Source organism: Equus quagga, chromosome 1 (genome assembly GCF_021613505.1).
Source record: "Equus quagga isolate Etosha38 chromosome 1, UCLA_HA_Equagga_1.0, whole genome shotgun sequence".
Lineage (NCBI taxonomy): Eukaryota > Metazoa > Chordata > Mammalia > Perissodactyla > Equidae > Equus > Equus quagga.
The window spans coordinates 172,662,917-172,690,445 of record NC_060267.1 but is presented as its reverse complement, the minus strand read 5'-3'; the positions used below and the strand labels follow the sequence as shown (position 1 = coordinate 172,690,445).

Below are 27,529 nucleotides of genomic sequence, written 5' to 3'. Positions count from 1 at the left end.
CCTACACTATCGCGAGAATCGTCTCCCGGAAGTTCCACGTCAGTCAGTCGCCGGTCAGCGGGTGGTGGGTTTCTCTGGAGCTGCGTCGCGCTTAGCAAGTGAGGGCGTCCGGCCTCGGACCGACGGAGCCATGGTAGGTCCAGAACGTGCGGGAGGGAGCGGGGCCCTATTGGCTAAGGCCTATTCTTGGGGCTCCCGGGCTGGGGGCCACGGTGAGCAGCGGCCCGGGCTCCCATTGCGGCCGCCGCCTCGGGCCTTTGGGGTCCTAGGCGGGTGCGAGCGAGATCTGTGAGGGAGGGACCGGTGGGCCCCAGCGGTCCCGGGTGGTTTAGGGGGCTGTACCTGGAGTTGAGGGGTCCCTGATTCCTCCGGTGCATACGGCCTCTGCCAGAGCTCCTGCGGCCTGCAGCGGGTCTGCGGGGTAGGGAAATACGAGAGGCCGAAGACGTGGAACTCCTGGAAGGCTTTGGCAGAATTTCCTCGTTCTACCCTTAAAATGGTGACAGCTGATCTTGCACTCATGTTGGGCTTGTTCCTGGTATAGCGTGTGCTGACCACAAACGACAAACTTAAGCAGAGAAGCCAAAAAAAAAGAAAAAAAAAAGTAAAGCGTATATGGAGTCAAAAGTGGAATTTCGTGTGCTTTGGCATCCCAGCCTGAGTTTCTAGGGGGAAAGGAAGGGTTGGGAAGTTGTTTATAAAACTGGTGTGCGTGCTTTTCTGCATTTGCAAATATAGTGGCTGGTAAGAAAGGCAGTCATGACAGCACTTTTACCATTACCGACACCCTCAAAAATGCCCTAAAATACTTTTGCACAAGAGCATTATAAGAAGAAAAAACCACGATAGTGTGAGAATATCTTTTCCGAAAAAATGTAAGAAAGTATTTTATGTTTAAACATTTTCCTGCCTTTTTTTTTTACAACTTAAAATTAGGTTTGTACAAGGCTAATTGCAGCAGAGTTGGAACTACAATAAAGGTTGATTCCTTGGGGAAATTAGTGAACGTTATGGATACTCCCAGGAAAATGCATAGAGAAACACACAGTGGTGCATAAAATTTCCATGGGTTCACTCACAGACCGTCCCTCCCCCACCCCAACCCAACCTTCCTTGGGTCTCCAGGTTAAGAACAAGACCTCAAGTCTTAATTATATCTGGTTACCTTACCTCTGACCTGCTCTGTCTGGGGTCTGCTGTACTTTCCGTGATGTATGTTTTTGGAAAAGGCCCTTGGATCTGCCTAATTTTGTTTTCTTTTGCAATCTTTACATTTGAGAGTGTATTTTTATTATGAAATACTTCCTTCGTTCTTTAACACATTTTAATCTTTTCTGTGAGATACAAAATGTGCATTTATTCACTCATTTACCATAGAATGTTTACTATGTGCCATGCACTTTGCTACACATTTGCCTCCTAATTCTCACAAGAGGTGGGAGAGTGAGTTATAACTAATGTTTACGGAGTGGTTTCAATAGATCAGGCCCTGTTCTAACTGATTAATGCTGAATTTAATTCTCGTAACACTAAGAGGTAGCTAATAGTATGACCCCTCGTTTACATACATCAAACCTGAGAGAAGTTAAGGAAACTTGCCCACTCATGAATGGTGGAACTGAAATTTGAATCCCACGTGTGTCTTTAGACCTGGATTGTACTGTCTGTCCTTCAACCCCCATGCCCAAGTGTATACGGTGCTGTGGAGATAAAGACGCGAATAAACAATGACCCTGCCCTTATGGAGCATCTGCTCTGGAAAGCAAAACGAGGTGTGTACACAGATGTTAAAGGTTAAAACTAAATCCTGGAGGATCCCATAGGAAAGGATACTTCTGGCTAGAGTAATCAGAAAGATCATACTGGTGGCAGTAGCATTTAAGCTGAGTCCTAAATGCATCTGGCTTTTGGAAGGTGGAGGGAGACATTTAGAGTTGAGGGTACAGTATGAGTGTCTTGCTCATCCTTGTGTTCCAGAGTACCTAGGACACTGTCTCATTCAAAGTAGTCATTTAAATATTGGGAGAAATATAGCAAGAACTCTTGGCTGTGCTTTTTAAACTGGGATTTGTGCACTGGGGATATGTATATGCACTGGGGCTGCTCAGTTCCCTGGCCCACCTTCCTGGAGCATCACTTTTACTCAGTAATCAATCATTTAAAATATTTTTGTATGGTAAAATATACACAGTCATGATTTAGTAGATATTTTATATTTATTTACTAGATGTTCTGTAGAGCAGGTTTCTCAAAGTGTGCTCCGTAATTTCCTAGGAGTCCCCCATAGTCTTTGAGGAGGTCCACAAATTAAAACTACTTTCCTAATAGTAAGACACTATTGGCGTTTTTCACTGTGTTGGTATTTGCACTGACAGTGTGAAAGTAATGGAAGGTAAAACTGCTGGCACGGTACTGACAGTGTGAAAGTAATGGAAGGTAAAACTGCTGACACGGTGTCACCAAATTGTACTGATAGTGTATTTTTCATTGTCACACAATTTTTTTCTTAAAGCCAGTTTCACTTAAGAATGTCATTGATGAAGCAGTAAGAATTATAGTTTTATTACGTCTGGACACTCGAGTACACATCTTTTAAATGTTCTGTGTGATGAAATGGCTGCTATACATTAAGCACTTCTGTTGCATACTGTTAAGTTGCAAGCTTTACTTGAAATGACTGAAAAACTGTGGTTGTTCAGACTTTATTATTTGGCAGACATTTTCTAAAAACTGAAAGGTCCCTGACAGTATTTGTTGCCAATAATAAAATTAGAGCTTTCAAGTGAAAACTAGAATTTTAGAAAACTTTTGTCTCTCACTGAACTTGGCAGATTTCTAATACTTAAAGACTTATCAGTTAGCGTAGATGGTGGTATTAATGAACGTGATTTTTTTATACTGTATAATGAAATGTGTCATCAACATTTGGGAGATCTGCTTAACTCAGAGAACCAATGTTTTCCAAGTGACGAATGCATGATGTTACAGACTGAAGCGAGAGTGACCTATCCCTTCAAAATACAGAATAGACCAGTGAATTTTAATGTAACAATGTATAAAAAGTTCATTTATGTGGTTTCAGATTTCGCATTGCAACTAACCTTTAAGAAACTACCACTTGTCAAGTTGTGGTGTGCTATCAAAGAAGAATATCTACAATTATTTGGAAAAAGTATTAAAATATTCCTCTCTTTCAAACTACATATCTTTGTGAGGCCAGGTTTTTTTTTCATATACATCAACCAAAACAAATATCACAACATCTTGAAGGCCAAAGCAGATATGAGAAACCAGCTGTCTTTTATTGTCAGAATTTAAAGAGTTTTGCAAAAATGTCAAACGTTGCCATTCTTCTCACTAAATTTATTTTGAAAATATAGTTATTTTTCATAAAAATATGTTATTTAAGTTAACATATAATGGGTTTTTATTTGAAAATGAATTAGTACATAAATATTTTAAAGTTGCCTCAGTTTTAATTTTTAATATAAATATCAGTAGATATTACCTACATAAACAAAAGCTTGTTAGGGTCCTCAAAATTTTTTAAGAGTGTAAACGGGTCCTGAGATCAAAAAGTTTGACAATTGCTGCTATAAATTTAAAAATTTTAAATATTCTTATTTTTTGTATATATGAGCAAAGAATAGGTGCTTTAGATTTGAAATTGTGTCTACATTTTAGCAAAGTAAAAACTCAGTTGATTCCTTGGCCTGTTAATGCACTGTTTTTAGTTAAGATCCCAAACATTTTATTTGGCATAGCACTTTAATTTTTTTTTTTTATGTCGTTTCTCCTTAGCCACTGCGACTTGATATCAAGAGAAAGCTCACTGCTCGATCTGATCGAGTTAAGAGTGTGGATTTGCATCCTACTGAGCCATGGATGTTGGCGAGTCTTTACAATGGCAGTGTATGCGTTTGGAATCATGAAACACAGGTAGAAATTTTTGAGGACTTTATTAGAAATACTGTGTTTATAATCAAAGAGAGAGAATATCGTAACAGAGTCCAGTAGCTATCTGCAGACTGCTTCCTCAAATTGGTACAAAGTATTTTCAGTAAGGAGGAACTAACATTTATAGGGGTATAGCTTGTGGGAGAAACTGTTCTGGACTTGTTATATACAATATTTAAATATTAAATTCTGATGTGGGCAATATTAGCTCTTCTTTGAAATTAAGGAAACTGGCATCAATATAAGATCACTTGCTCTAGATAACATGTTTAGTAGTACTTAATTTTCCATTCAGTGAGTAGTCTAACAGTCTTAAGAATAGGATTTTTAATTTTATTTTTTCCCAAGTGCTCCATGTAATGATATGCAGATAACTTTCAATCAACCATACAAATCATAGATTACATCAGAGAAATATTTGTAGTTTTGATTACACATATGAAAATATGCATTTTAAGATTATCTGCCTTAGGGGGCCGGCCCCATGGCCGAGTGGTTAAGTTCACACTCTGCTTCGGCGGCCCAGGGTTTCCCCAGTTTGGATCCTGGGTACGGACATGGCACCACTCATCAGGCCGTGCTGAGGCGTCGTTCCCACATAGCACAACCAGAGGCACTCACAACTAGAATATACAACTATGTCGGGGGGGGGGGGGGGGGGGGGGGGGGGGGGGAGGGGGGAGGAGGCGGGGCGGGGGGAGGGCTTTGTGGAGAAGAAGAAGAAGGACAGAAAAGGAGATTGGCAGCAGATGTTAGCTCAGGTGCTAATCTTTAAAAAAAAAGATTATCTGCCTTAAATGTTTGTTTTGTTCTCTTTCATCTGAGTAAATAATGTATCCTTCAAATTAGCTTATTTCATATTTTCCAATCTTCCTTGACCATCCTTAGTCTTTTTCTTTCAAAGTGCAGAACATATAGTAAGCACTATCCCGTACAGTCATGTATCTACTTGTAAGGTAATTATCCTCAACATCCAAAGGTAAGTTCTTAAAATCCAGGTAAAATTCACATTTGAGGAATTTAAGATGGCAGAAATAGGCTCAGGGACCCAAGGTCAGGAGTAAACCTAAAATGCTCTTACAGTCTTATCTCACGATAATGAAACAGTAATGACAGCGCAGGAAACCAAGACCCCACCAATGACATTGTATATACATCAACACTTTGTTCTCCACTGTATCCCAGTGTCCATAACATTACCTGACACGTAGTAAGTGCTCAGTAATTATTTGTTGGACTAATGAATGATAAACATTCCATTTATCACTATATCAGTGTTTCAGGCTTTCTGTCCTCTGCAATTTCAGATCTTTATCTTATGAATTCCTTTTGCCTTGATGCAGATAACATGCATGCTAACTACTTTTGTTTTTTTTGGTCTACTTCTCCATCCAAATATCTAAAACTTTTCTGATTTTATGCTTAACAGATAATGTTGGTGCCTCTCCCACCCCACCACCCTTCCTAATTCTTCCTGCGGATCCCCTCTCTCAACTCCATTTAGCTTGCTCTCAGCTCTGTCATTTCACTGTTGTATGTTCTAAAGCCCAGGTGTACTTCCCTTGTCTTTCTCCAGGCTTTACCGTGACATAACTCTGCTTTATCTGGGTCATCCACTTCACCTTCTGTACCCTCCTGGGCCCTCCTGCAGGGCCATCTGCTTCCCCTTTCATAATTCATCTCATTGGTAATTTCTTGTTTCATTTCTTTCTTTCCTTCAAGAATGGAGGTTCTGTGAGGACAGGGATTACCATAGTCTTATTTCCCACTGTTGCTCCAAGCACATACCTGGCAGTTAGGCTCATAGTAGATATTCAGTAAGTCGTTGAATGGTTGATCTGTTTTAGGTTATCCTGCTTTTTTTCCTCTGCTTATCACCAATAAGAGTTACTTGCTGCTCATGTATATTGAGAGCAAAATTCTTGAAAGAGCCAAAAAGGTTTTTGGAAGTAAATTCAAATGTACTTGAATTTCAAATAAGGAGATACTATGTATTCTTTGAGGTGGTAGGTGCAGTGGTTGAAGAATCAGTATGTTAGGGTGCTGACCTGGTGGCATAGTGGATAAGGTCATGTGCTCCGCTTTGGTGGCCCAAGTGGGTTCGGATCCCAGGCGCAGACCTACACACTGCTCATCAAGCCATCTGTGGTAGTATCCCACATACAGAGTAGAAGAAGATTGGCAACAGATGTTAGCTCAGGACTAGTTGTCTTCACACACACGCACACAAAATCAGTGTGTTAGAATTTGAAGCCATCTTGCTAATTAAATGATGTAAGCAAGCCTTTTAATCATGTTGAGTCTCAGTTTACTTATCTAAAATGAAGATGCTATTGTTGCCTTGCCTACATTACAGGATTGTCAAAAGGATTAAATCATATAAAATTGTGTATGAGACCTATAAGTTACCATACACAGGCGTTAGTCATTATTTTCCTAATTTACACTGGGTGTCTGTCTGTTGAGTGTGTAGCGTTTCCTCCTGTTTAGATTGTTTAGCTTCTAGAGTGCGGAGACCCTCTCTCTTGTCATTTGTTTTTGTATCAGCCATAGCACTTAACATGGACTTGAGCTATGACTGTTTGTTCTGCAGCTGCTTCGTTTTTACTGCTCAGCAGATCCCTGGATTTGTTGGCTCCTTGTGGGCTTTCGTGGATTTGTCTGTCGTCTTATAGATTGCACGTTCTGTTGGCTCTCAGTGTCTATATCATAGTCAACTAGTAGTGATTGTACAGGTTGGAGCTGATGTCCCCACTTATTCAGCCTTTGTCTGAAGAATCCTTGAAGTCTGGCTTGGGAAGCCAGAGTAGGCTCAACAGTTTTTATGAACCAGTCTCTTCTTTTATTTAGTGCACATGGTTAATCAGTCAGTAAGACTGTGCTGTTTTCATTACTCTCTGGTACAAAAAGAGAGATTGAAGAGTGGTTTTATTTTCAGAATTTTAAAGAACAAGGCATCAAAATGGAAGGACAGAGATGTGTTCATCCCTGCTCTTTCTCAGAGGGTCTCCTAGTTTTCTGCCTTTATCCTGTGTGTTATTTCATTCCGAGCAGCTTGAAGGCACATCTTAATCACTGTGTCTCATACTTCACTAAAAAAGAGATGAATAGTGTATGTATGGAAGCGTATTGCTAAAGTGTACAAAAGAATTGTATCTTATTTATTAGTTTATGAGTTTACGGGTTTAATTTTAAAAAGAAGAACCTAAGAGCTAATTTATTCAACAAATACTTGTTACACTCTGGTTGTTTGCCAGCCACTGTTCTAGGCTCTGGGAATACAGTGGTGAACAAGATTCCTGTCCTCAGGGAGCTTAGCAGGAAAGATTGCCATTAAACATGTAATCACAAAGGTGCTGCATTGTGAAAGGGGAGTGTATGGTTCTGGGGGTGGGTTTTCAGGCAGGGCGGACAGGAGCAAAGGTAAGGCTGGGAGTAACCAAAGTGAGGCTAGAGAAGTAGGGAAGGGCTGGAACACAGAGGGTTTGGAAGTCCATCTTGTGGACATTTGCTTTCTTTTATCTTTTATAAGTTTTTAAATTTTGAATCTGTTAAAGAAAAGTTGATTGGTCTATTTTTTTTTATTTGATTGTTGGGCTTTCGTATTTTAGCCTGAGGATATTTTTAAATTAGAAGTGATTTAAATAATTGGATGTTTTAAATATACCAATAGATTTTTGAGTTATTCTCTTATAACTCAAAGTGTATATTTTTGTTAAATTTGAAAGACACTGGTGAAAACGTTTGAAGTGTGTGATCTTCCTGTTCGAGCCGCCAAGTTTGTTGCAAGGAAGAATTGGGTTGTGACAGGAGCGGTAAGTAATATGAATTTCTAATTCCATTTTCTGAATCGGTCAATGATTATGTAAATGAGCTGCAAAATTTTGATTCTTGATTTGTTTTGTTAATTAGTACAGTATTTGGACCATGGACTTTATACCTTGAGCCTATTGTATACTTTTTTGTGTAACTTACTTCATAACAGTAATGATGGTTTTTAAATTTCCATTTCTAGGATGACATGCAGATTAGAGTGTTCAATTACAATACTCTGGAGAGAGTTCATATGTTTGAAGCGCACTCAGACTACATTCGCTGTATTGCTGTTCATCCAACCCAGCCTTTCATTCTAACTAGCAGTGGTAAGAGATGACCCCTTTTGATCATGGATGTCTCTTTGAGTAATTCATTTTCATTCAGTGAGACATGCAATTCTTTTATTGCTGTTACGAGTAGAGTTCTAATACCAAGCAGCCTTTAAACTCTTTAAATCCATTAATGTGCTATCAATGCTGCTTGCTTTTGTATTTTAATGAAATATCAGCTCTGCTTAGGATTTTGTGTAGCAATTGCTCCAGTTCCTGTCGAGAAAGACCGACCTGAAGGTCTAGATGCTTAAACATCTGCCGAACAGAAAGCTAATTTACATGCTGATGAGTGAGGTTTTGGCAGATTGCCATATACCCTACTCAGTTTTATCTTTATATTGAGACTAGTTTGCTCCTTGGTATTATGTATAAAACAGTGGTCTTTTGGAGGGCACTTAAAACGGATTGCACTGAATTGGTAATAGCTTTTTGAAATTTTTTTTTTTTTTAAAGATTTTATTTTTTTCCTTTTTCTCCCCAAAGCCCCCTGGTACATAGTTGTATATTCTTCGTTGTGGGTCCTTCTAGTTGTGGCATGTGGGACGCTGCCTCAGCGTGGTTTGATGAGCAGTGCCATGTCCGCGCCCAGGATTCGAACCAACGAAACACTGGGCCGCCTGCAGCGGAGCTCGCGAACTTAACCACTTGGCCACGGGGCCAGCCCCTTTTTTGAAACATGCTTATTCCCTAAATAGTCATTGCCATCATTTTCGGTCATACTTAGACTCTAATCAAACTCACGTTCCTCTTTTGTCCTTCTGTAAAGCCCACTGAGTCTTTCTTAAATTTTTTCATGAAATTTTTATATTTGCTGTTAGTAATTTCTCTAGTTTATCTCTACTCTTCTGTAGAGAGTTAAGTTTATTCTTAGAATAAATAAAGATTTTGAAAAATCTGTGAAGTTCTGATTCTATTTCTGTAAGTCATGGAATGTGTGATTTGTGTTAGATTTGCTGCCTTAAAAGGCACAAAGACTCTGTGCCTTAGTTCTGAATGAAATAAATAGAAATTGCAACTAACTTGAGCCTTTCTTTTGGCCTAGATGACATGCTTATTAAGCTCTGGGACTGGGATAAAAAATGGTCTTGTTCCCAAGTGTTTGAGGGACACACCCATTATGTTATGCAGATTGTGATCAACCCCAAAGATAACAATCAGTTTGCCAGCGCATCTTTGGACAGGACCATCAAGGTAGGCTGTCCGCTGTGTGTCAGCTGTGATTGTTGGTGGAATGTAGTTGGTTTAGGTATTTTACTACTGGCTGCCCAGAAAGTTATTCCTATCTTAGACGTTTCTCTCAAAAACTCAAAATAGGACTTCTCATGTTGATCTAGAAGGGCATATTCCGTTTAGAAAATATTGTGGCAACTCGGTGCTTTTAATGAGGGAGTGTTTTCCCACGTGGGAACAATAAATTGTAAGACTTTTAAACCTCTCCAAACCCAGAATAAGAAAAATGCCACTATCTTCTCCAGATTACTGTTTCCTCCCCTTTTAGTGTATTCGTTGTTGACCTCTCTGCTGATTATTAATCAATTTTATATTTAAATTTCATCTGCCTCCATTTTCTTTTTCTTACTCCATTTCTCCATACTGCTGCCAGTTACCTTTCTAACATAGGATCCCATCTTCTCAGTTCCTAATCTAAGGATAAAGGCCAAATGCCTTGGTGTGGAATACGAGAGTTTCCAAGAGCAGCTTCAGCTAATATATTATGAGACATCGCCTATCACCCTACTCTACTCACCTTTCTCTAGAGGTGCCATGAATGTTCACAGAACCTTCCCTTTTCACCTGTTCCCTCTGCCTTCAGTACTCTTCATTCTCCCTTTTTGATTTATTTTCCTCTGGAGAACTACTCATCTTTCAAGGCTTAGCACAATTATTTACTCTCAGAAGCTCTCTTTAGACATCCATTTCACCTCTAGACAGAGCTGCTCAGCTCATCCCATTCCTTTCACTGCTTTTGCCTCTATTGTGGCTTCTCGGTGAATAATAATTAATGTGTCCCTGGAAATCTGTATTCCCCGAAATGTTTGGGGCAAGAACTGTGTCTCCCCATCCCCACCCCAACAGACACTCAGTAGCAGGCGGCACAGTGCCTTGCTTGTACTAGATGCTTATACATGTTGCGTGAGTGCCGTCCTACTCCTTTTTCCATTTACAATATTTCAAGTATCTCTGTGCATAGATTTAAAATTATATACTGCATTAACTTTTGCTTACATGTGTATGTTTACCTTATATTAGTTTTCCTTTAATATAAAATATTAAAAGTTATGTCTGACAGTTATTATTAAATGTTATATGTCTGAATATCTTAGGGTTTTGACCTTACTTTTTTTTCCCTTTTATTGGATTGTCCTTGCCTTTGACATAGGTTGCAAACTTTGAAATTAGTTTTCAACTTTCTTCACTAAATTAGGTATACCTTGAGAACAAGAATTGTTTTATCTTTGGCTCTAGTAAAGTTTGTCGTATACAGTAAGTGGTAAACATTTGTTTACACATCTTTATACTCCCCACAGGGCCTCTGATGTGGTAGGCACTCAATAAATACTTGTAAAGATAAAGTTCAATACCAGTACTGTGGTATGTTTGACTACTTTTCCTATTTTTAATTTTTTAATTAAGCAGTACTTTTCTCCTTTTAATACATCTTATTAAATCCACTTTCATTAGCTTTATATTAAATCCTTCATAAAATCATTTCCTACCCTTAAAGGAGTGTTTCTCAAAGTGTAGCTTGTGAATCTTCTGGGGTATCTGTTAAAAATCTGTATTCCAGAGTTTCACTGTAGATCCACTGAGTCATAATCTCTAGAGAGAAAGTCTAGAAATTGGCATTTTCAGAGAATGTCACAGTGATTCTGCCCCCTGGAAATTCAAGTAAAGTGAGAAAGAGCAAAAATAAATGAGTGAACACAATGAACGTTCTTTAGTTTCTATCTCCTGGGCTCTGGCGTTTTATGTACTGTCGGAAGTGGTGGCACCGCCTTCCGAAATGCGAGGCTGCGTATTGACTGCAGTGCTGTTGCTCCCTGAAGGTGTGGCAGCTGGGCTCCTCCTCACCAAACTTCACTCTGGAGGGACATGAGAAAGGCGTGAATTGCATTGATTACTACAGTGGTGGTGACAAACCATACCTCATTTCGGGTGCAGATGACCGTCTTGTTAAAATATGGGACTATCAGGTACAGTTTTTTCTTAGCCTTACTTGACAGATGTTAGGCATGCTTCTCACTGTTTCTTACAGGACAGTTAAAACTTGGGTTATGGAACTCTGTTCGTAGAATAACAGCCTAAGGCCTCAGTATTCTCACCTAAACTGTGGTCCCAGAATGCTCCAGAAAAATGAAAATAAATGCCTGTCACAATTTTAAAAATAAAATGCCATCATATTTATTTTTCACTTAATAGTAAAAATTAGAAATTTTAACACTTTAGTTCAAATGAATTCTTACATCCTCTAGTATCCTCATTGGCAGACTTCCATTTATATTTGAAACCTAGCGAAGCAATGAATATTGTCAGAACATCGCCACGGTACAACCATTTTGCCATATAGACCGTTGTAAACCTACTTGTGAAGTCTTGTTACAATGCTTTTGATTTCTAAGGTTTTGTTAAGTTTCTGGTTTTTTGTTTCCCACATCAAAATTTCCACAAGCAGTTAATAAAATGAGGCCTAGAAAACCAATTTTACTTAGAAAGTTATTCAAATGTGTATTTAAATACAGAATAAAATTATTAAAGACATTATCCTAGGAATTTGGGGGGGAAATATTCAGTTGAAAACCAGATCTTTTCTTGGGGGGCAGGATGCATTTTTTTCTTCTTTAAATGTGACAGTTGCATTTACTTTTGCTATCAAATAATTAGGGAAAATATGCACACAAGATAATTCTATTTCAGAAATTTCTGTATTAAATTCTATTTAGAGTGTCATAACCACTATCATAATGTATCTGTGCTCTGGGAAAATAAAGGATGAGTTACTTGTTTTTCAATGGTAAAAACATTTTCTGTGTCTTGATTACAGAATAAAACATGCGTACAGACACTGGAGGGACATGCCCAAAATGTGTCTTGTGCCAGTTTCCATCCTGAGTTGCCAATCATCATCACAGGTTCAGAAGACGGTAAGTCAGAAATGCATGCTTATTCCTCTGCTTATAGTTACTAAGTGGATATTTAAGCCAGGTAGTGCCGTGCATTGTAATTGGAGGTTTCCAAAGATTTTGATGTTTTTATTAGATTAGAATATTTGAACTGTCAAAGAGTAAAGGGACATCATCATCATGATTCTAATGTGTTTTGATTCTATTACTTAAATAAGAGGATACCCAGAAGTCCTAGAGAAAAATTGAAAAAGCCTGTGCTTTGGAGTCTAAAAACCTGGAGTCAGATTCAGGCTTTGCTACTTCATGGATGTGTGGTTTGGGCAAATTATGAAATGGGAGCAGACATATCCACCTCATAGGATTGTAGTGAAAGGATGAGAAGAAATCACAGGTATAAAACCTCTGGCACATAGCAGGCATCATACCCAGGAAATCCCGTCATTATTTCACACTTAAAATCACATTTCTTAGCTTTAGTTTCTTATAGATTTTCTATTATTAATTTATTTATGTTGCTGCATAAAATCACTTACAGACTATAGATCAAAAAATTAAGCTTCCAGGAGGTGTTTTCTGTTTGAATATAGAGATTTCCATGTGGCTAGTTCACCTGACACAGTTCATTGTTGGATGTTCAGATCAACGGGAGTACTCACATTGTTCTTTTTAGGAACTGTGCGTATTTGGCATTCAAGTACCTATCGCCTCGAGAGCACATTGAATTATGGAATGGAGAGGGTGTGGTGTGTGGCCAGTCTGAGAGGGTCCAACAATGTCGCTTTGGGCTATGACGAAGGGAGCATCATTGTTAAGGTAATCTCTGCTTGTCCTCTCTCTGAGGACATGGATGGAGGGACGCAGCTTTTCTTGTATTGTAGTGCAGTCATCTTCCACGTCACCAGTTCTATTAAACTGGTGGCACTTCCTTCATTAAGCACCAGAGATTAAGCACTGGGAGTTTAAAGTGAAGGAAAGGAGTCTCTGTTAAATGAACATAGAAAGTGTTTATTTTGTTGTGGTTTTATTTGTGTTCCTGTTCATTGCTGAGAGCCATTTGTCATTCTTCTAGCTTGGTCGGGAAGAACCTGCCATGTCCATGGACGCCAATGGAAAGATAATTTGGGCCAAACATTCAGAAGTCCAGCAGGCCAACCTAAAAGCAATGGGAGATGCTGAAATTAAAGATGGAGAAAGGTTGCCACTGGCCGTAAAGGATATGGGCAGTTGTGAAATATACCCTCAGACTATTCAGCACAATCCCAATGGGCGGTAAGCCATCGCCAGAATCTTTCTCTGAGCTTCTGAGTATGTTAGAGCAGGGTCTGCATATCCATAGCATGTGTCACCCTGCCCTACGGGGAGCGTTCCTCATGAGCTTTTGCCCTGGCCTCACAATCCTTCTCAGCACAGCTGCACGCAGCCAGACGAGTTGATCAAGTCGGCGTGCAAGGTGAAGCATTGCCTTCCTAGCCTTGTCCCACCAGACAGTTTTGAACAGTTAGATATTTCTGTATTTACCTTTATTTCAGATGTGTTGGGTTTGTGTCCTTGTGCTCCTTTGAGGGCAAGGATCATGTCTTATCCTGAGTCTTAGTGGGTGCCCTCTAAATACTTGCTAATTCATTTGCTCTTAAGAAGAAAAGCCAATTCTGTGGTATGTGTCTTTTGAAAAAGTTTTGGGCTTGGTAGTAATTCTGCTTCTTAGCTCTAATTTGAACCATCAGTTCTGCTTCTCCCCTAAGATTTAGAAAGCACCAAATATCTTGTGAGAGAGGAGTTTTGAGCACAATGAGTTTAAACCTGTGGAGCTTTAAAAATTATTTTACAGATCTTGGCATTTTGTAATGCCATCCTGCGTATTGAAAAAGACAAAGTATATAAACCAAGTATGCCGCCTCATTCAGTAAATGGTATCCATAATTATTTGTAATATAATTTTCTTATGAAGAGTAAGAATATATTATATATTTTTTCCCTTAACGTCATAAAACTTTTTTGCTGTTTTACATTTTACCTTTAACAATCTAATAGCAGCCACTACAGTGTTATAAATTGTACCTTTGAAGAGAGTTGTTTTATGTTTATTGAGAAAATTTTATTTGTGCAGCATTCTATTTTTACTCTTTATTTGAATGTTAAAATATTCTATTTATTTTGATAAATTTAACAGTCATTAAAAACTGGAGTAAGGTATTTTTAGTCATTTGAATGATCAGCTTTAAAATGAAGATAATCTTGCAACAAGGTAGTGGCGTCTTATGGTGTAAATGGAATAAGCAAAGTGCTCAACCAATACTAGTTGAGTTATTGGGATCCTCCTGTGCATCTCCAGCCCCCTCACCTTCCTCTCCCAAGTAGTCTTTGTTTATATGAGGAGGCCATTGCAATAACACTTGCAGCAATAACCCCATCTTCGTAATTTGCTTTTGGAATTGTTGGGTGGAATATTTGTGTCTCGCTCCGAATTCAAAGAAATGTATTACTTTAAAAGATATTAGATTCAGTTGTAACAGTCAACTGAAATAACATTTGTCATTGGAAATGTTTTACCCTAAGGATGAATCGTTGTTTCTTAACTTCTACATGTCATTGGTCCTCTGTTCTTCCCTCCCTGGCTTCTGTGATTTCTAGGTTTGTTGTGGTGTGTGGTGATGGCGAGTATATCATCTACACAGCAATGGCATTGAGAAACAAGAGCTTTGGGTCTGCGCAGGAGTTTGCATGGGCCCATGATTCTTCAGAGTAAGTTTTGGCCATGTGATACCCGGCTGGCCCTGATTGCAGGGGCTGTACTGTGCGTGGCTGGATTAACGAGGCTCCCGAGGCTCAGTGTAGACTGTGCTTCTCTGTGTTGAAGAGCAGTTCTCACCAGGAATGCCTGTTGGAAGATCAGAGTCAGAGGCAGCTGTGCAGTGAGCTGCCTGTGCCCTTTCTGTCTTCGTGTTGAGCTGGCTCCTTCACACTGATCTAATTATCCTGTTAAACTGGGGGCCTAGCATCCATTTTCTTGATGGAGCCTGTGCAGGGCCTGGTGCCTGTGGGCTCAAGACAAAGTAGGCCCTCCCTGTGCCCTGGCGTTCTGAGATGCTGCTGCCCCTTTCTGAGCTAGTTGGGAGAGACGCTGTAGTTTGATGTCATCTTGATGAGAACTTCATTGAATCTTTTTTAAAACTCATTTTCTGTGATGTTACCCCTTCCCCCCTGCAATTCTTAACAAAATTAATTCTGTCTGAATTCAAAATGTTCTTCTCATTGAAAATGGGAAAAATCATTTAACTCTGAATTGTTATACTAGATAGACACCAAGTGGCTCCTTTTTTGATTCCTTCTTGGTGCAGGTAATAAACATTAGGGCTGTGGTTTTTTCAGACCACACAAGTGAATTACGTCTTCAGTTTTCTTAGTTTTGTTTTCCCCATATTTAGTATTGCCCCCTCCCTGAACAGTGGGTAACTTGAGCCTCGGCATTGTGTAATAAGATGCATGTTTTTAGAATTTTTTGACAGTAAGATTTACTGAGAGGTAAGAAATTGTTTGACTCTTTTCATAAGTTTCCTAAATATACTCATATGTGCAGTTCCCTGTGCTAAAAGGTACTTTGTTATTGTCTTAAGTAAAATTACAGTTCCTGATTGCCTTCCCTCTCTCAGCTTACCTCTCCCTCTGTTTTGATAGTTCCCTCTTTCAGCCTTATCCAGCCAAGACCCTGATCAGCATCTTTCCTGTTTTGAGCAAAATACTCATCAGATCACGTCCTCAGATGCTGCTGAATATCCTGCAACAGCCATAGCCCCTCTTTTCAAGGCAGAGGCCTGAATGTACGCAACTTTTTAAGTAGTTGCCAAACATGGCTGACTAGTGAGCCACTTATAAAAGTTTTTCTTTATTTTTAAATTTTCTTTATTTTATTGTGGTATACTTTATACAAAATAAAAGGCGCTATTTTAAATGTAAATTTCTATGAATTTGGACAAATGTGTATAATCCGTAACCACCAGCACAATCAAGATACGGAACATTTCTGTCATCCCACAAAATCCCCTTGTTTCCCGTAACAGTCAGTTCCCCACCCCTGCTCCGTGGCCCCAAACACTAATCTGCTTTTTTGTCACCAGGTAGATAAGATTTATCTTCTTTAGAGTTTCATATAAACGGAGTTGTACAGAATATGCTCTGTGTCTGGCTTCTTTTGCTCAGCATAATGTTTTTGAGATTCATCCGTGTTGTATGGATCAATAATTGGTTCCCTTTTTTGCAAAGTAGTATTCCATTGCATGATACCATGACTGGTTTAATCCCTCACCGATAAATGGATAATTTGGGTCTTTTTCAGTTTCTAATAGTTCGTGAGGCCTGGTAATTTGTGTAATACTGTGAAACCCAAAGTTTGTTATTCAAGTATATCTGCAGATATTTCTAACATTTGGTGGAATTATGGTTTAGTATATAATATGCTATGTTTGCTTCCCTTTTTTCTCCCAGATATGCAATAAGAGAGAGTAACAGTGTTGTAAAGATATTTAAGAACTTTAAGGAAAAAAAATCATTTAAACCAGATTTTGGAGCTGAAAGTGAGTGTTATTTATCTATGATACATTTTTGGAAGCTTTCCAATGATTCAAAAACATCTAAACAAAAATTTTTCTTTGTTTTTAGGTATCTATGGAGGCTTCTTATTGGGGGTCCGATCTGTAAATGGCTTAGCTTTCTATGACTGGGACAACACCGAACTCATACGCAGAATTGAAATTCAGCCCAAACATGTGAGTTTTCCCTCCATTGTTACTTTTGAAATGTGCATCTTTGTGAGCAGCTCTGGGTCCCTGAGACTGAGAAATGTCCATGTACTCTGCTGTCCCTGTTCCTTTGTGTTGGACACGGTGCCATTTACTTCAGGATTGCTCAGAAAATCAGAGTTGTGGTATTTGAATGAGGCAGTTGACATTGGGTATTTTGAAAAGTATAAAAAGTTATACAAATGCCAGGCGCCATTCATATTTCAAATGGCTTTTGACAGAGTTAACAAAAGCATGCTTTGAAGAGAAGTCAGGGAGCTCTTGACTTGGAAAGGCCTGAGGGGCTCCCACACAATTCAGAAAGCCTTTTTATACTTTACTAAGAACGGCTGTGTAAACTTCAGGTACCTGTCTCCAGTGACAGAATTGTCTACCTTTACCACTACTTGCTGCTTTGACAGCCTTAATTGTCAGGAACTTATCTTTGGAGACAAACCCACCTCCCTGGAGTCCTGCGTCTGTCTGGTGGAGCGTGCATGCTCAGCGCAGCCAAGCGCCCTCAGCAGGGCACAAACTGGCTCCTGAGTGGTGAAAACAACAGGTTCTCTTTATTTGTAAAGCATAGTTATTCATATGGATATCCGTGTTATGGATATATATGCCACATTTGTGTGTATATGCATAAACATATGTATAGTATCTGTGGTACTAAAATTTTGTAGAGGAGGTGCTTAGGAAAAAAATGCCTGAAAAGCTTCCTGGGGGGTGTAATAATGAAAAAAAAAAGGATGAGAAATACTATTCTAGAGTAATAGGGAATAAGCTCCTGCTCTGCTAAATTACAGCCCATCCGTGTTTACTGACAGCTCTCCTCCTGTCTCCCTTTGGTCTTTCCATTTCTAGACTAAATAGAACAACACTGCCCCGTCCACCCTCCCAGATACATACACACACATACATAGACACTGCATAAAACTAAGTACGTACTTACTATCTTAATGTAAGATGATAAATCTTGTAAGAAACAAAGTGTACACAGTTTCTTCTATCCACTCAGAAATCCAAAGTCATTTGTGTTTTTGTTTGTCGTGTTGCAGATTTTCTGGTCTGACTCTGGAGAGCTGGTCTGTATTGCCACCGAGGAGTCATTTTTTATCCTTAAGTATCTGTCAGACAAAGTCTTGGCTGCCCAGGAAACACATGAGGGAGTTACTGAAGACGGCATTGAAGACGCCTTTGAGGTGATTGTATCAGTGCAACTTTAGCTTTGCTGTTAAATGATTTATAGTCTTATAACAGAACTTCACTGATTTTAACATTTTATTATGTTAGATTTGAAATCAAGTATTTAAGGAGTTCTGGTGAAGTGTGAAAATTATAATCTTGTCTCAAAGATCAGGGTGTGAAAGCATATATGTTTAAAAGAAATTTGTGCTTTGGTTTTAAGAAATCTTGAGACTAACTTTGATATCTTTCAGTAAGGAAATTAGAAGGTGTTTTGGTCTTAAGACAGTTTAGCCAGAGTATTTTAAGTGAGCTCTCCGATGGTGAAGATAAGTCATCTATTATGGAGATATCCTGGAAGATTTTATGCAATACTTCTTACCCGTTTCATGTGTGTTAGGAGTTTAGATGAACGCTTTTCTAGATCACAGCTTTGATGCAGCAGTGAGATCTTACATTACAAATACTCATCCAGAGTCTGTTGTTAAATGAAGAAAGAAGATAGAAATTCCAAGGCCATTTTCTTTCTGGAAGGAGGATTTTACCCCAGTTAGATTGTTTTCTGTTACTCACAGGATTTTGAATGCTGGATAAGGATGTAATAGACTTTATTTCCTTTCTGCAGGTTCTTGGTGAGATTCAGGAAATTGTGAAAACAGGGCTGTGGGTAGGCGATTGCTTCATTTACACAAGTTCTGTGAACAGATTGAATTATTATGTTGGAGGAGAAATAGTCACGATTGCCCACTTGGACAGGTAGCTGACTATTGTTTTGCTTTTTGTCTTAAGCATCCTAAATTTAAAATTATGCTTTTTAAGCAAAACCTGTTGCAGGCTTGTAGCAATGAGAGGCCTGATTTTTCAGAGTTACAGTTTTAGTAGGTTGGCTACTGTTAACCAAAATTGCATCAATTAAGTGGAAAGATTTTGAGCAAGAGGCAGGGTGTGGGTCTGTGTGTTTACTGATTTGGGCTTCCTTCTAAATTAGTTGCTGTTTCTGTTACAGGACCATGTACCTCCTGGGCTACATCCCTAAGGACAACAGGCTGTATCTGGGGGATAAAGAACTGAACATCGTGAGCTACTCCCTGCTGGTCTCCGTGCTGGAGTACCAGACGGCTGTCATGCGAAGGGACTTTAGCATGGCCGATAAGGTGCTTCCTACTATTCCGAAGGAACAGAGGACCAGAGTTGCACACTTTTTGGAAAAGCAGGTAAGATGATTTTTCATTTGTTTTCTTGTTATGTGTTTTTTAAAACCAGCAATTTAAAAGAATGGTAGTATGGGTTTGAAAAAATGTATTTCTCAATTGCCGCTGATTTTCCTATGGCAGTGGAATTTCTCCTGTAAATTTAAGTCACTTGTCATGGTCTTCCTTGTCCTTTCTCATTGCCCTTAGTACTCCTGTTAAATGTTGGAGGTGATCACCAGTCTTCTCTTTCTGTAGACTTCCTTTCCATTTATCGATATTTTCATCTCCATGCTGCATTTTTCTCTCTATCCTAGCTGGCTTTTTCCTTTTTTTTTTTTTTTTAATTGTGGTAGACATGACATAACATTTACCATTAGTGATACGCCTTTTTTGTAGTGGAATGTGTTTTAGTCAGTTATATGTACACAAAGTATAAAGTTCTGCAAGGCTTAAGAAAAAACCAGCACTCCTTTCCCTCTCTCTACTTTTAATTAATCACTTTTAATTCTTTTAGTTGACTCTCTCCGTATTTATTTCACATCTCTAGGCATAGCTTTAGACATTTCTGATGACTTCCCACTCTATAGAAGATGAGGATTTTTCTGTCACCCTTCTGCTCCTACCACATACATGCCACTTTCCTTCCCTTACCCTCCGGGTAGTCATATCATAATTTTGATTGGGTCGGTATTCAGTGTTTATATTATAATGACTGTGTAAACACTGTTCACCGCTGAGCTGTGTGGTATAGTATAGCTTTCCCTTCCTGCAATTGTTGCTTTCCCTAGAATTAATAATTGTCTCCTTTTTTTTCCTTTGCTTATTTTTCTGTGTACATAATGGTTAGTTCTCCCTAGATTCTGCTGGTTCTCCAGATTTCCTTGAAATCTTTCAGTATGATTAGTCTGCTTCAGGCTAAACTGGTGTTTTTGCTCTCCTCATGGATATCCCTTCACCGTCATGTTGGGGCTTCCCTTTGCCTTTCCCTTGAGTTGGATCCATTGTTTCCTTTATCCCCTATCTTCTTTCCTGGTTTACTCCCTCATTTTGCTGGAGCATGTACTTCAGTAGTTTTCCGAGAAACAGTTATTAATGGGAAGTAAATTTTTCTGTGACCTTGATTATCTGAAAGTGCCATTGTTTTACTCTCAAACACATTTGACCACTTAACAGGATATAGAATTCTAGGTTGGAGGTAATTTTCTGTCAGAATTTTGAATGCATTTTTTTTATTGCCTCCTAGCTTCTAGTCATTGTTGAAGTCTAAAGCTATTTATATTCCTGATTCTTGGTACCTGATTTACTTTTTCCTCTCTAGAAGCTTTTTGGATCTTGTCCCTGTTGTTCTTTAAATGTTACCATGATGGTGGGACTTGACAGGTCAATTATCATTCGTTCTTCTGGGTATTAGATGAGCTCTTTTAAATGAAAAATCATGTCTTCATTTCCGAGAGATTTTCTTGAATCATTTCTCTGATGATTTCCTTCCTTTGTTTTCTGTATTCTCTTTGTGGAACTGTTAGTCAAATGTTAGACCTCCTGCACTAGTTTTCTCATTTTGTTATTCGTGGCCTTTTTAAATCTTATTCTTGCTTGTGGATGAAAGTTTCTCCTATTGCCCTGAGGATGTGGATGATAGGTTTTTTGTTGTTTTGAAGTTTTTTTTTCCCCGTACCTGGTATGCTTCCTTCAAGTTGCTGTTAGTCGTTCATTTTGATCTGTCTTTCCTTTTAGAGATTTTCCTCAGATATCTGATGATCCTTGGGCCCTCATTTAAGGGTGGAGATCTAAGCAGTAGATCAGAAGGTCTGAGTTTGTGTGTGGGCTTGTTGGGTATGGACTTCACAAGGTGTGATGAGGCTGGGCCATTTGATTGGGGAGCCTCAGTGTCAGTGTATTCATCTGGTGGATTAATGAGCACTCAGCAGCGTACCAGGCACTGTTCTAGCTGCCGTATAGCCCTCACTGACCTTTTAGGATTGTACCCTGGGGCCGGTTAGAGTTTACAGAGAAGCTCCCCCGGCACCATCTTTCTGGAGGCTGAGTAGAAATGGCTTGGGGTCTCAGTATTTAGTAGGTCTCAGTGTCCCTTCTCGAAATCTCCAGTTTTCCTTTTGATACTCAGTACTCCTGCCAGGTGTGCAGGGTGTCCCTGACTGGAGACCCTCTAGCTTCCCCTGCCAAAGAAGAAACCTCCTGTCTTCTGTGGGTATCGAGAGGCGGTGGGGAGGGGGCAGGTGGGGGGACCTGGGAATCTCACGGCTGCTTATCCAGACTTGCAGGCCGCTCGCGTTGTTTGTTCCAGCAGCACCCTTCACGAGCGCCCTTGGGGATTCGCATATGGGAATCAGGTTGTTTCCAGGCTGTCCTCACTCCTGATTTAGGGTTTGTTTTCTCTAGTGTTTTAACTGAACATTTATACTCCACCAGCTTCCTGGCTTCCAAAATTTTGTTACTAGTATCTCCTCTGCCTTTCTGTGTGTCCCTGGGAGTTTATGCCTTAAAAAAAAGAATCCCTTTAGTGTCATTTCACTGGGAGTTTGGCGGGAGACAAAAGTATCTTTAGTCCACCTGATGTCATCTGCTTTGCCCTTTCCTGTGTCTCACTAGTTCCACAGATCCTCCATCCTCAACTCTTGATTGTATATTGTCCACATCAGTGCTAGGGAGGAAAAGGAGTAAGGCAGATTACTCAGAATGCCGTGTTTACACTGTACTCCTGGATGCATGGGGGGAGGGGCAGTTTGTATGGTCTGGGAAGTTACAACATTTTAACACAACAATACGGCCAACCTGAAGATCCAGCCGGACTGAAGTCAGAGCTGCCCAGCTTCTTCCTCCTGACCACCCCACAACTGAGCATTCTCCCTCAGTCTGCTGAAGTCTGAGCTTTTTGTCTGACACAGCACATCCCTCCAGCTGCAGGACTTGCCCATAAGGCACACCCCATCAGTACTGTTTGTCCTGGGGGAGAAGCTAACTTAGTAATTACAGTAGCTGGTTTAAAAGCCTGCTTCTGATGACTGAGTGGAGCATGGGAAGGCAATTCCAGACTTCCTGCCCTCTGGAGCACCTGCTAGTGAATAAGCTGGACGTGAGACGACCAGTAAAGGCACAGTTGATGACACCCGATCAGTGTCAGGACCCGAAAGCAGAATGTTTACTACGTGACCTACAGGGTATAGAAAATGGGCAAGTTTCACATTTGACTTCCTTTTTTTGAGGGCCTGGACTAGGTGGTCTCTAGGGCCCAGCTTAGTGAGTAGATTACAAACAGCTAGGCCTACACCACCTTGCCTTTCTTTGAAATGGCTTGTTCAGTCAACTTGCCAAAATCCTTTTCCTTTTGATGTTTCTGTTTACTTTTACATTTCTAATTTTACTTGTTGTTTTACTTGACTTTATCTAGCATTAGTCAGCTTCCACTGCCACTGCCTAGAAAACATTAGGCATTTTGTGACTGAATTTTGTCTGCCAGGTTTGTGCTCATCAGTTAATTTAATGACTCTAACTTTTCTCTGTCTCATTAAAGAGTATTTTGTTATCTGTTACTTTCGTCTAAGTTGTGGGGTTTCTTTGTCAGCAGGGTATTTGTAGTTTGAGAGGGAAATGGATGATTTGCCCTGTGTGTGTGTGTGCACTACATATATATATATATATATATATACACAGACTACACATTTTATATACATACATAAATATTTTATCTGTTTAGGGCTTCAAGCAGCAAGCTCTTACAGTATCCACAGATCCTGAGCATCGCTTTGAACTTGCTCTTCAGCTTGGCGAACTAAAAATTGCATACCAGTTAGCAGTGGAAGCAGAGGTATGTGCTAATGCATGGTTTTTCATAACTGATGGAAGGGTCAGTAAGTACTTCCGTGTGTGTTTAGTATAAGTTGTGTTGTTAAAGTTTTCTGAAATGCGTATTAGTGACTCATTTTGGTGAGGTTATTGCTTCTCTTTGATCTTTTTAAAAAATGCATTATGTTAATCTTTGCATAAATTAAATGGATTATATTGGAGATATTCTGAGCATTCTAATTTGTTTAAGAAAAAGTGTTTTCATTTCTTATGAGATCTGTTTTAGAAGAGAAGGAAAGATATAAGATAGCAGATAAAGTCGTCTGGGAACTCTAAAAGAGTGCAGACGTAGTAGTCATTTGCCAAACTAGTGAGAAAGATGGTTTTAAAGAAGGATTCTTAGCTTTTAAGACAGTTGCTGACATTTTTATGATCTTTGTACATTGAGGGCTCCCATTGTGGTTTAAGTCTAGCATTTGCTGGTAAGCTCATTTCACATGTGCTAAATAAATTCTAGATATGTTAAGATCACCACCAAATGTGCAGCTTTTTATTTGATTTATGAGAAGCTACAAATGACAGATATTATTGTTAATTATTTAACGACATAAGAAACAGTTTTCTACTCTGAAAAAATATTAAATCACTCATTAAAATAATTGCAATCTAATTATCTTAAAAGTTCAGTTAGTTTTAGTTTCACTGTATAATTACAAAATAGAAATATAATGGGATTGATGATTATTCGTGCATCATTAAAATTGATTTGTGTTTGAATTAATTTTCTATATGTGAGAATTTCCATTTTCTCATTATACATTTTGTCATTCCATTCTTAGAACCAACTTAACAAGCACAGCTCAGTGTATATATATAAAATACTGTCAGCACAGTAATGCTCAGGTTAACAGAATAATGTTGATGTTGGAAATTCACGTTTATCTTCAAAGGTATCTTAACTTGGAAACTCTTTCTTACAGTCAGAACAGAAGTGGAAACAACTTGCTGAACTTGCTATTAGTAAATGTCAGTTTGGCCTAGCCCAAGAGTGCCTGCATCACGCACAGGATTACGGTGGTCTCTTGCTTTTGGCCACTGCCTCTGGAAATGCTACCATGGTGAACAAGCTAGCAGAGGGGGCCGAGAGAGATGGCAAGAATAACGTGGCATTCATGAGCTACTTTTTACAGGGCAAGTAAGTATTAATCCAAGGTCTGAAAGAAGGGGCATTGTAACATAAAAATGCTTATTTGTGCACTGACTTGGAGGGTGGTTTCTCGAGAGGAATGTGAAGAACGAACCCTGGAGACGGAGCTGATGCCGGACTGAGTGGCTGCTCATGGGGGCAGTCAGAGGCAGACAGCACTGCTGTGGTGGCACTCACCTTCAGCAAGGGATGCTCTTAGCACATTTGGTCTAAATGTTTGAGCAAAATTATAAAATAAAACACAAAAATATTCATTAACCTTGCTCTAATACTTTTTTTTTTTGGTGAGGAAGATTGGCCCTGATAAGATGTGTTGCCAGTCCTCTTCTTTTTGCTTGAGGAAGATTCTTGCTGAGCTAACATCTGTGCCAATCTTCCTCTATTTTTTGTGTGTGGGATGCTGCCTCAGCATGGCTTGATAGAGCAGTGTGTAGGTCTGCACCTGGGATCTGAACCCGTGAACCCCAGGCCACCGAAGCAGAGTGCATGAACTTAACCACTATGCCACCAGGCTGGCCTCAATACCAACTTTTTAAACCCCACACTTTATTATAAAAACTTTGAAATGCACTGCAGTATATGTACTTATAAATTCATATACCTGTAAGAATAGGTTCACAATTCCTTATCCATAATTCAAAGATCCAAAAGTATTCAGAAAGTAGTTTTTTATAACTTTTTGATGGCAAAACCTGACCTGAACTCTGATTTATCTATTGTTAGCTGCTTTTACGCCCCTTGGAATGTTTTTATCATATTTAGTATTCATGTATTATTGTAGAATATTAGTGTTTGACTTTGATTTGATGCTGAGGATGTTAATGTTTAGTGTATGTACTGTATTATTACCTTTCTAAAATCCAAAAAATTCTGAATTCTAAAACACATGATCCACTTTATCAAACTTACACAGAAAAACAATTGAAATTAAGAAAAGAAAAAATAGACACTTGGATATTTTCCTACTGGGCACCACTGGATTGTCCAGCACAGCCCATGTTGGAGACACTGCCCTCAGTATTCCCACTTGAGAAACTGAGTTTCTGCTCCTGTATCTTCTGAAGCCTTTAAGATGGGCTCATCTAAGCTGCTTTAACTTGTCTTGAAAAGCCCCTGTAGATTCTTCTTAGGAGTTGTTGAAACAAGGAGATTGAAAATGGTCACAAAAGCTGTCTTATCCATCATAGTCCTGGAGTCCCCTGATTATGTAACACACTAGTGGTGACAAGTTAATGGCTCAGGGACAGAATGAAGCGTCTGTGTGGGAGTTGGGGAGGGAATGCTGACTTTGCAGCGCTAAATCCACATTTCTTTAATGTGTTAAGTGCCAGCATTATAGCCTTTATGCTTGGTAATAGTGCCTCTCCTGTTTAATCTTTAGGCTTGATGCTTGCCTGGAGCTCTTGATTAGAACCGGACGACTGCCAGAAGCTGCCTTCCTGGCCCGGACTTACTTACCCAGTCAGGTTTCAAGGTACAGACTTTTCATTTTAGGAAGAAATGTTTCAGATAAAAACAGCACACTTACTCAGTCTTCCTTTTGTTCCCTGATATCTGTAATAGGGTGGTGAAACTCTGGAGAGAAAGTCTCTCAAAAGTCAATCAGAAAGCAGCAGAATCCCTTGCTGATCCAACAGAATATGAAAACCTTTTTCCTGGATTGAAAGAAGCGTTCGTTGTGGAAGAATGGGTGAAGGAAACACATGCTGATCTGTGGCCAGCCAAACAATACCCACTTGTCACAGTGAGTGGCCAGGATGCCAGGCCTCATTTGGTCACCCTGTGACTACAGGGTGGATTTGCATTCACAACTTAAGGTTTTGAACTGCAGTACATACATTGTTGTTGGATTAAGAGCTAATGGGGGATTTAGGACAAGTTCATAGATGAGTTCTGACTTTAGAATATTTTATTTCATCATTGCTTTGTTCTCTGCTAGCCAAATGAAGAAAGAAATGTTATGGAAGAGGCAAAAGGCTTTCAGCCCTCAAGATCTGCAGCTCAGCAGGTCAGTAGAATACTACTGTGATAATCTGGTTGAGATTTGTTCATTTTAAGTATCATCTCCCACTTCCTAAATCTGATCAGCCTTCCCTTGGGGAAAACTTCAAATTACTGAACAAGTTCCTTTGTTTTCACATGTATCTCCATTTGGGTTTTCAGGAACTTGATGGAAAACCCGCTTCTCCTACTCCAGTTATCGTGGCCTCCCACACAGCCAAAAAAGAAGAAAAGGTACAGACATCATACCCAAACTTCCCACTGGGACCCCAGCCTCATGCCTTCCTCTGCATTGCATGAGGTGTCTGCAGAAGGTGCAGCCTCTGCATTTTAAGTGATGTAATCAGTTTCAGAGCAGGGCTTTGAAATGAATGGGGAGATGCCCTTTTTTGAGTGACTGCTGTTTTGGTTCTCTTTGGATCACCAATCAGAGAGAACTTGTCTTTAACACAGTACTACATAACTCACCTCCTTCCTTTTCTTTGCAGAGTTTACTTGAACTGGAAGTAGATTTGGATAATTTGGACTTAGAAGATATTGACACAACAGATATCAACCTAGATGAAGATATTCTGGATGACTGAACATAATGGTTCCCATTTACCCGTTAAACAGCTCATTATTGGGCCCAGGTATTGATCGTCACCCTGACAGTGCTTTGGACTCTGAGAAACTCCTTAGGTTTTTATATGTGAACACTGTGGCCAGCTAGGAGCATAACGCGCCCCCTCCTCTTAGGAGGAGTGTATGCACAGCATCTAAATCACTGTTTCCTTGTTAACTAAAACAGAGGTGGGCTTTGATCTTTTTTCATATTGTCACTAGACCATATCTCATAAAATTTTCTGAACTAATGAAGATACTTCAGAGTTTCTTTCTGAATAATGAACATAGGCTTCTAGTTTTAGAAGGCTGAGCTAAAGCTCCACCTCACCTAGGATCAGCCTCCATCTTCTTTTCTTTGCATAACTAAATGATATTTTCAAATATCATTATCACATTTTTTCTTATAACAGAATATCCATGCTAGAATTCTCTAACCTGGTTTTCTTGATCTCACCGCATTAATCCCCTTAGTCTGTGTAGCTTGGGTTCTTGTGCCTTGCCCTGATTTTGTCTAGTAGCTACCTGTCTC

The 27,529-nt window shown here is 39.4% G+C and overlaps 1 protein-coding gene across 1 annotated transcript; it reads left to right on the top strand.

The window, feature by feature from the left end:
- Nucleotides 1-27,248, top strand: COPB2 (COPI coat complex subunit beta 2). The gene is made up of 22 exons (XM_046655345.1): nucleotides 1-133; nucleotides 3,802-3,939; nucleotides 7,686-7,772; nucleotides 7,973-8,099; nucleotides 9,148-9,296; nucleotides 11,153-11,299; nucleotides 12,148-12,247; nucleotides 12,900-13,042; nucleotides 13,299-13,498; nucleotides 14,861-14,971; nucleotides 16,712-16,800; nucleotides 16,886-16,992; nucleotides 18,063-18,206; nucleotides 18,815-18,945; nucleotides 19,196-19,403; nucleotides 23,098-23,208; nucleotides 24,167-24,381; nucleotides 25,775-25,867; nucleotides 25,957-26,137; nucleotides 26,333-26,401; nucleotides 26,557-26,628; nucleotides 26,883-27,248. Exons 1-22 carry the CDS (start codon nucleotides 131-133, stop codon nucleotides 26,976-26,978), a joined length of 2,721 nt encoding a protein of 906 aa, XP_046511301.1. The 5' UTR covers nucleotides 1-130; the 3' UTR covers nucleotides 26,979-27,248.
- The last annotated feature ends 281 nt before the right edge of the window (nucleotides 27,249-27,529 follow it).

Coding starts and splice junctions, on each gene's coding strand:
- COPB2 (XM_046655345.1), top strand. Junction 9,297..11,152: donor CTTTGGACAGGACCATCAAG/GTAGGCTGTCCG, acceptor TGCTCCCTGAAG/GTGTGGCAGCTGGGCTCCTC. Junction 16,801..16,885: donor ACCAGATTTTGGAGCTGAAA/GTGAGTGTTATT, acceptor CTTTGTTTTTAG/GTATCTATGGAGGCTTCTTA.